The 14,420-nt window shown below is 46.0% G+C and overlaps 1 protein-coding gene across 1 annotated transcript in view; it reads left to right on the forward strand.

Annotated features, from left to right (window-relative positions):
* Window positions 1-44: 44 nt before the first annotated feature.
* The window catches only part of CCNY (cyclin Y), a 126,250-nt gene continuing 111,874 nt past the window's right edge, over window positions 45-14,420 (forward strand). Inside the window, exon 1 of the mRNA XM_029239022.1 lies at window positions 45-239. Coding sequence (XP_029094855.1) covers window positions 86-239 — 154 coding nt within the window. The 5' untranslated portion in view covers window positions 45-85. The remainder of the gene's footprint in view (window positions 240-14,420) is intronic.

Consider the following 14,420-nt stretch of genomic DNA (forward strand, 5'->3'; position numbering starts at 1 on the left):
CGAGGGGAGCCGGGCCGCCCATGGCGAGGCCGCGCCGCCGCCGCCGCTGCTGACCTGGGGCCGCGCCGGGGCCGGGGCGCCCGCCATGGGGAACACCGCCTCGTGCTGCGTGTCGTCCAGCCCCAAGCTCCGCAGGAATGCCCACTCGCGGCTGGAGTCCTGCCGGCCCGACGCCGACTTGAGCCGCGAGGACACGGGCTGCAACCTGCAGCACATCAGCGACCGGGAGAACATCGACGGTGAGGCGGGCGGGCGGGCGGGCGGGGGTCCCTCCGATTCCTCCGACGCCCCGCGCCGCCTGAGCGCGCGCCCCGCATCCCGCCCGGCGGCCGTTGCTCTCGTCCCTTACCCGCTAGCGGGCCAGGGTCTTCGCCCCCGAGAGCGGGCCTGGGCGGAGTCCAGGCCGGGGTCCGGCCGTCTGTCCGGCGGAGCCGCCCGTCTAGTTGCATGCAGAAGGGTGAGGCCGTCCGTCCTCCGAAAGGCGAAGGGTATGGGGACCCTGGGCAGGCCGAGGACTGGGTGCCTGGGTCAGCTGCCCGGAAACTCGCCAGTTGACCCCACTTGCTGGCCTTCAGCCCATTTCCATGAAAAACTAACCTCCCCAAAACACCACCAACAAAAAGCTTTTTTTGGGGGGGGGGTGATGGTTTAAGAGATTGCAGTCAGATAGCTTCACCAGAATTCTTTAAAATTTTTTCTTTACGGTATTATCACAGTGATTTGCAGAGAGCTTTGGAATAAGTCCCCTCGTTTTTGCTTGGGGCTGAATTACAGTCCCGTGAATTTCTGATTGATTTGAATGACTTTTGGTTTGGATTAGTGTTTGTAAAGGAAGTTAAAGGACTGATCGCTGCGCCTAGTAATGGTTGTTTATTTTATTGGTCTTACAGTACCTTTATTAGTACCATTTTATCAATAAGCTACGTGGTTTAATATCTACAGATGGGTAGTTTATGCATCATACAGTTTATAAGTTTTCACCTTAAAAATTTGAAATTGGAAATATATTTTTATGACAACTTGACTTTTTTTTTAACCATTGAATCTTTTCACAGTTGATGTGGTTGAACTAATCTGAAAAAATTTCTTGTGTGAATGAATTGGCACAAGTCTATCGTAATTTATTCTTGTCGCTTTTAGGATGGCACATTCCATCTAGTGTGCAAAGCCAAATTTAAACTCTACCAAAGGGAAAAATTTTCTTATTATTTGGCCTCATTTAATTTCTTCTAAATAGTAAATTCTTCTTTTTAGGACAACAACTTTATTAAATGAGTACCATATGTAAAAGAGACTAAAACAATGTCTGGTTTATAGTAGGCACTTAGTAAATTAGGGCTCAGTATGACATTTCTAGTGGTGTTATTTTAGACTTCCATTTTGTTGACCTACTCTTTAGTTGCCTTTGAACTATAACCGTACTTTATTTTTAAATTTATGCATTTAAAAGCATCTAGCAGGATATTAAGTTCGGTCTGTCATGATCATTCCTATGGTCTCAAGCACCTGAAAGAAGTGGCCAGCATGTAATAAACACTAAGTATTGTGTTTTAAAGGAATGAATGAATGATTTTGTTGTAGGAAATCATCACTTAGTCCTATATAATGTTGGAGCATTGAAGATAATTTCTCCCTTATGTTGTGCCCTAATATCAGGTAGAGGCATTGTGTTTTAAATAATGGATTAAAATAATACAAACAAAAGGAAGACTCTCATTTCTTAGATCCAGGCTGCATGTTATTATTGCCTATAGTAAGGAAACAGGAAAATAAAAGTAATTGTAATCAGCTATTCGGCAGTAAGGCTTAGAAGGATTTTGCCAGAAAAAAATAGAGTAGTGTTGTGTTCTTTCATTTGGAAGAAATCTAAGTTTTGGTCATCATTCACTTTTGAGAAAACATTTGGAAGAGCGGCAGCTCTTGATTTGGAGGTTTAGGGAGGTTTGAGAGACTATAGAGCAGGTTAAGAGGATTTCTAATCTGGGCTGTAGATGATTTCTAATCTGGGCTGTAGTGGCTTCTCACCCCAAAACCCAGTTGGTATGAGGCTAGTTTAAACCCAGAAATACTAATTGACTATTTAAACAATGTTCTCTCTGTCTGCCACGTTCAGTCAATAATACTTGTAGTATTTACCTATTTGGCCATTCTCAACAGTTTCAATTAGAGCAGAAATCTAGGACTGGGCTTTGGCATTAGTATGTGTAAAGCGCTCCAGGTGATTCTAAGATGCAGCCGGGTTGAAAATCGCTGGCTGGGTGAGCCTTGGAAGTGTCATTGTTGTTCAGGGGCATTTTCCGTGGAAATTCATTCTGTCCGAGGCTGGGAGAAGAGAATAGATTTGCTTAAGTTGTAGTGTATAGATATACATATATATCTGTATTTTAACTTCTGATTGTTAGGTGATTAGTAAACATGTAAAAACTGCATCTCAGGAGTTCTTGATTTTAGTAGGTAACAAAAGCTGAAGTGCCTAAGTACCATATTTCTTATACCCTGAAAGATCTTCCAGACAGCTAGTCTTGGAAGGTTCAGAGAAGTTCATGGAGCTGGGTTAGGTTAGTTTCTTTAGAGCACAAAGATATGAGGTTCATGTTTTCCCTGCCCAAACACAGCAGGTAATGTTTGTAGAATTTCAGTGACTGTGTTAGGCTTCCATGATGCCCACAGGCAACTTGCCTGCCTTTGTATTTAGTGTACCTTAGTGTTAGGGTATTCCTGTTTTTTATATTAGACTCATCAGTTACCCAGGTATTACTCCTGGTAAAATTACTGTGAGATTGAGAAAAAACAAAAACACTTAGCAACAGTGATGGTAATAAGTACAACCCTTACATATTGCTTACTCTGTGATGGATGCTGCTTTAATGCTTGACATCAGCTCAGTAACCCTGGGGGTAATATTATCCTTACTTTAAGACCAAGAAATGAGGCAGAGAGGAGAAATGACTTGCCCAAAGTTATGGAGCCAGTAAATGACTAGTGGAAACTTTCCATTGTTGCTTGACTAGCCATCAAATATTAACTAAATATTAACTAGTGTGGGGTTGCCTTCTGGGGTAGGCTCTGTGTCACTGTGTCGTATCCATGGTTTCTCTGGGAAGGACTTCCTCCATCTGTAACATGCTGGATTTACCAGATTAGATTATTTTTGTGGGGGGAGAAGAAGAGGAATGGACTGAAGAGAATTTAAAATTCGGTGAGACCAAATAAATCAGGATAATTGTTAACATCTGTACCAGAGTGTCAGTTTGGGTTGACAAACTCAAACCTCAAAATGATTGGGAGCCACTTCATCCAGGGATCAGCTGTCATCCTTGACAATCCAATAGCTCCCTCATCTCATATCCAGTCGGCTAGGAAGGCATGACTCTCTATCTTCAAAATATATCCAGAATCTGACTCCTCCTTAAAACCTCTCCTGCTGTTGCAATCTAAGCAGCCTGACTGGTCTCCCTGCTTCTCCCCTTACCCACCACGGTCTGTTCTCAACACTGCAGCTGTGCTGAGATCCTTTTCAGAACTTTAACACATCACTCCTCTGCTCAAAAAACTGCAGCGACTCCTTATGTCACATGGAGTAAAAGCCTTACAGTGAACTTGACAGTGGAGTCCTTCCAGTGGACTCCAAGGCCCTTTGTGATCTGCCTGCCCTCCTCAATCACTAGCTCTTTCTAGCCACACTGGCCTCCTTCAGTGCTGTTCCCTGAACACACCAGACATGCTGTCACTCCAGGACCTATGCTCTGTCCCTCTGCCTGGAATGCTCTTCTCCATGTGTTCTCTTGGCCAGCCCCCCCCACCCCTCACCTTCAGTCTTAGTTCAAGCCTCACTTTTTCAGTGAGGCCTTCCCAATCACCCCACTTTAACACTCCTCTGGTCACCCCATCAGCAATCCTAATATACATTTTGTGCACTATGATTTCTTAACTGCATGTCACCTGTAGTACATTGTATACACATATGTATGTATTGTAATAATATTTCTACTCTAGCGTATAAGTTCTGCTAGAACTTTTTTGTTCATTGATGTAACCTTAGTGCTTACAGTAGTGCCTGGTACCTTGAAGAACCGCTTTAAATATTTGTTGAATGAATGAGTGAAGCCAGCCACTGACGGACATCAGAGTCAGAGCATCAGTGTGTGTATTTATTGAGTGAGAGGAAGCAGAAGGAAGTAGGGAATGAATAAGACTTGTAATAATGAAAGCAGAGTGGATGTGAAACTTTTTGGTTGGTTTGCGTTTTAACCTGAGAGGTAAGCAGATAAGGTGATATACTGAAAATGAAACTGAAGAAAGATTTCAAAGCATGACAAAAGAAAAAAACATGCCCAAACTGAAAGGAAACCAATGGCTGGTGGAAATCTGTTTAACAGTGTGATATGTTTAGTCTTATTTCAGATGTCTCTTCAGATGAATGGCTTTAGCTGTGGTCTCACGTCCTTAAGGATCAAAATGAGACTAAGATGCTTATAAATAAAAAAACACTAGATAAACAAATGTGATTATGAACATAGCCATTCATGTGACTTTCTTGGATTAAACGTGAAATGTGTTCTGGGATATATGGCACTGGTATCTGAACCTCCCATGGCCAGGGAAGCTGGAAGCTTGAGGCGCTCCCCCAGGCACCGCAGGGTAGCTGGGGAAGCCAACTGCTGTAAGGCTGGGGCGGCAAGAGAGCTGGTAACAGACCTAAGTGCCTGTTTGGAGCAGGAGTTCGGACTCCTGCCCTTGGTTTCTGCGCTGTCTGCAGCCTATGGAAATTGATTCCTTCTGCGTTCTTTTTCTCGAGTCTCGATCCCACTTTAACCTTTCCAGCCTGACGGGCAAAACCATGCCTGTAGACTTTGCTTCCAGGCTAAAATTTATTAGCAATGCTGCCTGTGAGGTTTGTGAAGATGTTCCGACCAAGTGTGGGCTGACTGCATACAGTGGTGGCTCCATGGAGCAACGATTGTGGCCCCCTGGCCTCCACTCCACTCACTTATTTCCCTCCCTAATTTAGAATCAGGGAGTCATTTGCCCCTCACTTTACGGATGAGGAAGCTGAATCTTGGAAGGTGCAGTCTCTTTCGCAGGTCATGCAGATCCTGGAAGAGGGTAGTGAATCTCTTCACATCTTTCTCCTCATTTTACAGGAGAGGTAATCGAGCCTTAAATGTTAAGAAATTTGCTCAAGTTTCCACAGCTAGTTAGTAGCAGAGTTGGGGTCCAATTTATCCTTACTTGCTAGAGCGTCACACCTCAACTACCCTGTGATAGCTACTTAGGGAGGGAGTGATCTGTGCCTGGCCCACGCCTGTCTTGTTTTCAGAGGTTCAGTTGTTGCCTGTGTGCTTTTGGCTAACAGTACTTTGCGAATAGGATTTTTACTTTTCTGCTTCTTTTAGGGAGGAGTGAAGATTAAATAATTTTTTGGAATTGTAGATTTTCTCACCCTTTTCTACGAAGCTGATTGTTTCTGTCATCTTAAGGAGATGAATTGCTTTCACATTTCTGGCTAGATGAAACTAACAACACAAAGATTAAATCCAGGGCTTCCCTGGTGGCACAGTGGTTAAGAATCCTCCTGCCAGTGTAGGGGACAAGGGTTCAAGCCCTGGTCCAGGAAGATCCCACATGCCTTAGAGCAACTAAGCCCGTGCCCCACAACTACTGAGCCTGCGCTCTAGCGCCCGCGAGCCACAACTGCTGAAGCCCGCGTGCCTAGAGCCCATGCTCTGCAGCAAGAGAAGCCACCGCAGTGAAGCCCACGCATCACAACAAAGAGTAGCCCCCACTCACCACAACTGGAGAAAGCCCGCACACAGCAATGAAGACCCAACGCAGCCAAAAATAAATAAATTAAAAAAAAAAAGATTAAATCCATTCCTATCCAGGAAAGGGCAGAACCAAAAGGAAAAATATAATGAGAGGCAAGCCACGTGAGCAGCTTTGAAATCCTGTTTTAATCACGCAGGGTCAGAGATTTAGCTCCAGGCATGTAGTGTTGGACTTACCTTTAAGGAAGCAGTGTTTGGTATTTTTCACAAGAGAGCGATTCACAGTATCATGCTTGTCATACTTCAAAATACAGATCCTTTAACAATTCAACATCTAGGCACCCAGGGTAAGTCTGTGGCACCAACAGTTGATGTTAGAGCCTCTCGTGCTTTCAGTATCATTTTCAGCTGGTAGCTGGAAGGAGGGAGAGAGCTCACTCTCCCTGCAGCCTTTCGTGTCATCGTGAAATGTTGAGTTTGTTTCTGGGAGTCTTGGGTAGGAGATCATTTCCTCTCTGTGCTCCAAGACTCACTGTTGTCCTATCCTGCCTTTCCTGAAGAATGAGAGAAGGCTCTTCCCAGGGGGTTTACAGAATGTGCCTCTGGGTCTGTGAAGTTGATGGAGGGCAAGGAGCAGGAGCCCAGTAATCAGGAGGTCTGTGCCCCGGACATGACTCTGCCTTTGCTGTGGGGCCTCTGTCCTAGTGAGCCACTTTCCTCTCTGCTTAAAAAAGCGTGCTTAAAAATACTGCCTTGAGGGCTTCCCTGGTGGCGCAGTGGTTAAGAATCTGCCTGCCAGTGCAGGGGACACGGGTTCGAGCCCTGGTCTGGGAATATCCCACATGCCGCGGAGCAACTAGGCCCGTGCGCCACAACTACTGGGCCTGAGCTCTAGAGCCCGCGAGCCACAACTACTCTGCGCCTAGAGCCCGTGACCTGAAACAAGAGAAACCACTGCAGTGAGAAGCCCACGCACTGCAACAAAGAGCAGCCCCTGCTCATCACAACTAGAGAAAGCCTGCGCGCAGCAACGAAGACCCAACGCAGCCCTAAATAAATAAGTAAATTTATTAAAAAAAAATACTGCCTTGACATATGACCTAAGGGACCTAAAATGAGACCAAAATGCTTAATAAACCAGAAAGTACTAGATGCACGTATGTCATTATGAACATGGCTCTCATGTTGATTTTCTTGGATTAAATATGCAGTGTGCTGCAAGAGCTACAGCAACCTGTGTTTGAACTTTCCATAGCCAGAGAAGGCAGAAGCCAAGGGGCTCATCCTATCAACATACCAAGCATTCAGGGTAGTACCGGAAGGATAAGTGGAGTTTTAGAGCTGGGTGGGATGAGGTTTTGCAGAGCTCTGTGACCTTTGAGTGGGAGCTTGGTGGCAGTAGAATTTGGAATAGAAATCATCCTCTTTCTAGCATTTATTGCCCTTCTGGGTTGCATCTTTCCAAAGTCATACCATGATGCCATGCAGTGAAAGTGGGATGAGTATTTGAGACAGCTTCTCCGACTCCTGCGGATACCCGGCCCCTCCAGCCAGCCGGCCGGTTGGCTGGCTGCCTGCGGAACTGGGTTCCTGGGAACGTCAGCCTGTGCCGTGACAGAGAGGGTAAGGCCAGGGATTTAAAAAACAAAATTCTTCAAAGAATAAGGTTTTTGAGGCATGCATACAGGTGCTTTATTATATTAAAATACTGCTTTAAATAAAGAGGAATTGATGGGCTGAAAAATAAGCACAGGAAGCCCTGAGTGAGTTTTTTTGGGGCGGTTTGTGCCCATCTTTTTCATGGAAGAATCTGACTGGCTGGGTCCACAGCTGCAGAGAGGTCAGAGGAGACCTCGCCCTCTGTTCCCTTTCTCAGCTGCTTGTGCTGCTGATAGCTGTTTCGTATGGCTCCCTTCCTTTACTTCTTCTGAGGCTTCTTTTGCTCTCTGCCAGCTTGGAAAAAGGGGTGTGCTGAAGCTAAAATCGAGTGTGGTTGGTCTGACAGCTGACAAATTGGCAGGCTCCTCAGTCAGCAAGAGTTTGCCTAGAAAGTCTCTTGGTGACTCTGAGAAGAGAGATCATCTCAGGGACAGTCAGTTCCAAATTGCTACATTTTGGGCCTCTCTCTTGCCTTGCTGGGGAGGTTACACTTAAATACTGGAGTGGAAAACCTTGAAATCCTTTATTCTTCACCTTTGTCAGAATATTGACATTCTGTACAACAGTTTTGACTTTGTAAAGAAACTTTGTTTTTTTATTTGTTTTTCATATGGCTCAAAAATTGGACTGAAAGGGAGTTCTAAAATATTTGGTCAATGGTAACATCTCTGGGATAAGTGTCTAGTCTCCTCTGGTTATCCTACTTTGATCAACCTGATTTCATTATTTGATAGACACATTACCTAACATATGTAATTTTAATTCCTGGGTCATTCTTTTGTGGTCTTTGTCCCCTACTCGGGCTGTATAGTGGGGGCTCATTGGGTGTGATAGATGTGAGTGCCATGCTCAGCAGAGATGTACCAGCCTCCGCAGACATGTCAGCTGGCTCCTGGTACTGAGAGAAGTACAGCTGGAGTACACTAAAGATAATTGTTAGCAACTGCAATTACATCCTTGCCAGATTGCTTCGTGAGCTTTACAGAAATCTCAGTTGGATGGTGAAATGCAAGTCACTTCTATTTTGGACACCTCCGATTATAGACCTTGTGTCTCTGAGGAGGATAAATAGGAAGTACTCGGCATGGGAGTTCACATGTAATATAGCTGTGTGTTGCAACAGTGTGTAGTGTTTGAAACATTTTGTAAGCACGTTTTCTTGTGGATGGATGATTCTGTTCCTGGTGGGGAAAGAGAAGCTATTAAAGATATTGTGATTATATTTGATAAACTCTTGTCTCACTCTGCAAATTTAGCATTAATCAGGGGAATTAGAGCATGGATGGATAGGTTAAGAGGTCTGTCCTTCACCTCAAGAAAAGGTTTCACCCCACATTTAGGATTCTGTCCAGGAATGAACCTTGACTTAGCATACTAGTTGATGACAGCTGTTGAATTAAGTGTAATCGCAGTTGTCCTTTGAACTATTTCTGGTTTTTAGATGTGGATCTAGATTTTGTACAGTTGCTTACGAGTCCAGGTTTTAGGGCTCCCTGTGTGTCCTGCTGAAATCTAGGATGAGAGTTGAAGTTGTGATGCTGTGTTTAAATTCAGCTTCAAAAATTTCGAACTCACACATTCATCAAGCAGTTCTTTCATTTATAGTGAGCAATTACTTTTGTCAGTTTATGCAGATAATCTTTTTTCTCCCCTCAAGCTGTGTGTAAGTGATGGGCCGTTATTTTAATGTGTAGTTCTTGTTACTCCTTTTCGTGAAAGACATTGGTAAACAGGGTCTCTACAGAATTGGAGATTGCCTTCTGTCTTCGAGAGCTAAAGGCAATGAAGAGGGACGTTCACTTTAATGTTAGCATACATTTGACTCTTTTCTGTAGGTAAATCTAATGTCTAATTTTATGTGTCTTGCATTTTGTCGGAAGTCTGGAGGAAGCATAACAAAGCTGCCTTTCAGAAGTGTGACTTGAAGTATTAACCGCACAGCCCTGAACTGGAGGAGGAGAGCACGGGTCCTTGCTGTGCACGCCGTTCTCTTCCGTGGAGGCTGGTGGTTCTGTCTGAGCCCTGCACCCGGGTGCAGGCCCCGTGCGCTATGTAGTGTCTCCTCCGCAGCGGGAGGGACACTGCTTAGTCGCTGGCTTTGCAGCTGTCGGTGGCCCCTGGGTTTGGGGAGTGCAGGACTTGAACAGAGCGTGTGTGGAGGGGCTGTGGCGGCCTCGAGGAGGTGGGGGTGGGTGGGGACGACCCTGTGCAAGACCCCCGGGCGGGCACGGCCCCACGAGTGGTCAGTGCCTTTGCTCCTGGGCCACGTTGGGTGCCTCGCGCCCTTGAGAATGGGGCTGGACGGCGCGCGGGGCTGTGGTTTTCAGGGTCAGTGGGGGTGGCCTGCTGGGGAGAGGCCCTGTGGGCTTCTGGTGTGGAACCAGGAGACACTGGACGACTGGACCTCATCGTCGTCTCTCATTTAACCAAGAATGTTCTGGAAGGAGCCTTTGTTGAAGCCTAAGTTGGGTTTTTCAAAAATGGAAGTTATTCTTGTGTCTGGGGTAAAAAGGCACTGTGACAGGAACAGAGGGAAGGATGGAGGGAGTCGAGGACAGAGTGTGAGGACAAGACAAGAGTGGGTGGAGCCGGGTGAGCATGGGCCGCAGCCTGCAAGGGGACAGCGCTATCTCCCCTTTGTCTCAGTTCTGCACGTTTGTCACTGTCACACATCCGAGGCCACGGGCAGGCATGCTGGGCTCCAGGGGCACTGTGTGAACAACCCCGCTGTTTCCCACAGGGCTGCTTTCTGTGCTCATTTGGACTCCTTAGGACGGGCACGTGCTCTGAGGTGGGGCTCCTCGTGGTACTGTGGACAGAAACATTTGCCCTTGACTCTGAGCTGATGGGGCCGTGGCGTTCTGGGTGCACCTGGAAGGTGTGTGATTCCTTTGTTCAAATTAAAAAGTCATGCGTTTGTCTTCCGTATGCCTTCTCCTTTTTTTTCCCCTTTCTTTTTTCCCTTTTTAGTGCAATACTGAGAGGTGTGGTACATTTTTCTTCTTTTAGCCAGAAGTTTTATTTTTTACTTCAACTTTAATATCAGCTAGTTTTTTGTGTGGGTTTTTCATATTTTCTTAGTACTCACAGTGGGCTTTCCTTTGAGAGTCTGTTTTGAGGAGGAATATAAAGATGGTCTCTTTGAGTTGGTAAAGCTCTGATGTGTTTTCTGACGTTGCTTTGGCTGGGTTTGAGTGCTCAGTGCAGTTTTGTATCTTTGTGGACCTTTTCAAATCTCATCACTGCAGCTGGGTGACCTGGCTTCCTGAGGCAGGCGGTGGGTGAACAGAAATGGTGTTTGATTCAGGGTCTGGCATTCAAGGTCATGCTTAATAGAAAACTTGGGGGGAAACCCCTCTGGGTGTCGTATCTGTGTTGCACTGTTACACTCTTGAGGAAAAAAGTTTGGGGATGAACAGGTCATTTGATTTCAAGACTTGATTTGATTTGAGGTTTAGAAATTCAAGTCTTGATTTGTAGCTTGCCTAGGTGAAGAAAGCTCCAAAAAATGTGGTGATGCTGTATTCCTGACAATTAAACCTTGCCTCTATGAATATTTGAACCCTAAATGTCAGTCCCTTAGTTGTAAAGTTACCTATAAAGATAGAAATGGAAGTGGCTCCTGAAGCTGAAGATGTTCCTCCAGAGCCTGAGGGTTGAAGGTGCGCAGTCAACGCCTGCGGCGCCCATGTAGCACAGATCGCTGGTTAGGAAGCGTCCCCGTTGTCAAGGTGCAGCCTTGGATTAGCGAGGGGGTCAGCAGCCTTGCTGCAGAGCTCAGAGGGAAGCCGGCTGCCTGGGCCTTGACGGCAGGATTAAAAAGGCTCCTGGCAGAAAGATGGGAGAACGGAGCGGTTGGGGCTGGCCCTGCTTCTGGGGCTGACCGTCCACGTGTGCTGAGAGCCCTGTAGCAGCACTGCTTGGAGTTACAAGGATGAGCCTTTCCTGGTCCGCATAGCACATCTGGATGTGACACGGAGATGAGCCATGCAGAGGCAGCCAGACCTTGGTCATTTTCTCTCTGTTCCTTCTGTATTCTGAGGCCCTCTGAAGTGACGTTCAGTATTGTTTTTAGAGTGAATCTGAAGTTTTACGAGGCCCAGTATATTCCCGTGTGCATGAAATAAGAGGTCTTTCAGGGAAGGAAGGTCTGGCCTTACCCAAGCGAAGTGTGTCATAGTTCTTTCAGCTGCTTTTGTGGGCAGGCTGTCTAGAGAATCTGTTTGCACAAGAAGAAATACGGCAAAATGTCTTCTGTACCACTTAAGGTAGGGGTAATTAGCAGTTCGTGGGGACCAGGAATGTAACTTGAGACAGAAGATGATGATTATAGAATATTTTAAGTACTTTTATTTTAAGCATATAAAACAAAAGCGTGGGACACGATGAACAGAAGTGCTTCTTATTAGGTGCCCTTACGAGACCTCTTTTGGTGAACAGGTAACCAGTATATTAAGGGGTATCCAGTATGAATTTGAATCCTCTTCTCTTAGTAAACAGCAGTGCTCCTCTTGAATGTCTTCAGCCCAACAGTTTTTAGGGCCATTGTTCGTTATACGCTTTGGCCAGGTAGGCGTGATCACTGATACCTGCGTTGGCCATGTTGTTTGGTTTGCTCCTGAGGGTGTACGTAATTTACCTGATTTTCAGGTATTATTATAAGACACTTGGGGTGTGATGTCTTGGCCTTCATTTCACTTGTTTTGTTCCAGGAAGTCTACCTAGAATATAGTGTTCCCAGTACCGTTTTTATTTGAAATGCCGGTTATTGCTGAGGGTGGGATCAGTTTGTAGGATGACTGTGGCTGCAAAACTAATCATAAAGCTTTTTTTTTTTTCTTTTTTCCTTTTTTTCCCCAGAGTTCAGAAGTGGTGACAGTTGTTTAGTTTGGAATTCTCATTATAGATAAAAGAGGCCACATAAGCAGAATGCTAATGCTGTGAGGAACTAGACAAGCTGAGAAGTTAGGGGGGCTTCCTTTCCTTTTAAACTAACATGTCTAGCAAGTGGTAAATTCCTTGTGAGAAGTATTTCTAGAATGTGTTGTCTTCAGCCACGGAGAAGCAGGAGTTGGAGAGAAAATGGAATTCAGCAGCAAGTGTTGGCCGAGAGACGTCTGTTTTCCATCACTTAAAGGGGGAACTCATGGTGCCTGTGATGCCTGGGCTCAGAGCCCTGGCTATCTCGGGCAGTGCTATGCTGGCATTTTGCATACGAGCGGGAATTTGATGTCCCCTGTTGGAGGTTAAGGTCCAGTTCTTCTACCGGTCAACAGATATTGGTCAATCCAAGTACTAATCAGTTCTAGGCTCCCCACTGGATGCTGGGAATGCAAAGATCAATGTAGCTCGGACTTCGCCCTTAAAGACCTAATGATCCTTTAAGGGAGACAGATATGCAGATAAGTGATTACAATACCATATACAGAGGTAGAAGGGAGGCTGAAATGATGATCTCTGTCCTAGGTGGTGAGGGGATGTGGTCAGGGAAGACTTTGCCAAGACAGCCTGGTGTCGAGGGCAAGAGGAGTGGGAGTGGGGAAGGGGCAGGAAAGGGTGCAGGGAAACTGCTTCAGAAAGATCCTGCGTGCATTGGGGTATAACTTCGTTTTGAAGTCAGTAGGTAATGTTGAACTTATCGGTGGCTTAGTCCCCAAACATCTTATTTAATGAATTATGCTCCTTAGGGGGACATTTGTTCTAAAAGATTTCATAATGGATGGATGTGCATTGGAGAGCAGTTTCTTGAGTATTTTGCATATACTCTGGATTCTGGGAAATGATTACTCAAAGTTGTAACGTGGAAGACAGAATAATGTCTTGAGAACTGTAAAAGCAATGTGCTGTTTTTGTTGGGTATGAGACATGAGCCTTCATAGAATCACGGAGCGTTCATACCATCAAGTACCACCGAGATCCTCACGCTTCAGGTCAGGCAGCCAAGCTGCTGGGAGGGCTGCTCCCCAGCATCACACGGCTCATTCTGGGTGGCGTGCAGGCGGGAAAGTCTCCTGATGGGAGTTAGGGTCTTTCACACTGGTTTTTGCCGCAAGATTAAATATTCCCCAAAGGAGATTAACCTTTTTTTTTTTTTTTTTTTTTTTGGCTGCGCTGGCTCTTCGTTGTGGCATGTGGGCTGATCAGGCTGTGTAACAAACTACCCCCAAATTTAGTAGCTTAGTAGTCATCATCTCCCAGTGTCTGTGAGTCAGGACTCGGCACACCTTAGCTCAAGGTCTCTGGTAGAATTGCAGTCGAGCTGTCAGCTGAGGCCGTGGTCCTCTTAGGGCTCAACCAGGAGAAGAGAATCTCCTTCCAAGGCCTCAGGTGCTCACTGGCTGCTGGCTTCAGACATCAGTTCCTTGCCTTGCCAGCCTCTCCAGGGGCAGCTCCCACCATGGCAGCTGGCTTCCCCTAGAGCAAATGATCCGGGAGGGCAAGAGAGACCCCTAGGGTAGGAGCCGCCGCCTTTCTGTACCTGAGTTAGAAATGGCATTCCATCATTGCTCAAGTCTGGCCCACACCCAAGGGGACAGTGTTACATAAGAGTGTGAATACCTAGAGGTGTTCAGGGGGGCTATATTGGAGGCTGCTTGCCGCAGGCATTAAACAAGATTCTTTTGCTTGTATGTAGTGGTCGTCCACTAAAACTGCTTGAGCAAAATGGGTGGGGAGTGCAGGCGGGAAGAGTTATTGCAAGTACCTGAAGATATTTCATGGAAAGCAAGGGCCAGGAGCATACCTGAGTCTCATAGGGAACTGGAGTTGGGAGTTGGACAGCCTGTAGGAACAGAGGCAGCTGTCTCTTCAGTATTTTACTGTTAAATTCTCTTGTCAGGCTTAGTTGGTCTTATCTTTCTCCATGTCTCAAATTTATTTTTCTGTCAATTTTTATTCTCTCTGTAAGATTCCTCCCTTCCTTCCTCCCTTCCTTCCTCCCTTCCTTCCTCCCCCCCTCCCTCCCTCCCTCCCTCCCTTCCTCCCTTCCTTCCT

Source organism: Monodon monoceros, unplaced genomic scaffold (genome assembly GCF_005190385.1).
Source record: "Monodon monoceros isolate NGI ecotype Baffin Bay Population unplaced genomic scaffold, NGI_Narwhal_1 Super_Scaffold_21, whole genome shotgun sequence".
NCBI classification, from domain to species: domain Eukaryota; kingdom Metazoa; phylum Chordata; class Mammalia; order Artiodactyla; family Monodontidae; genus Monodon; species Monodon monoceros.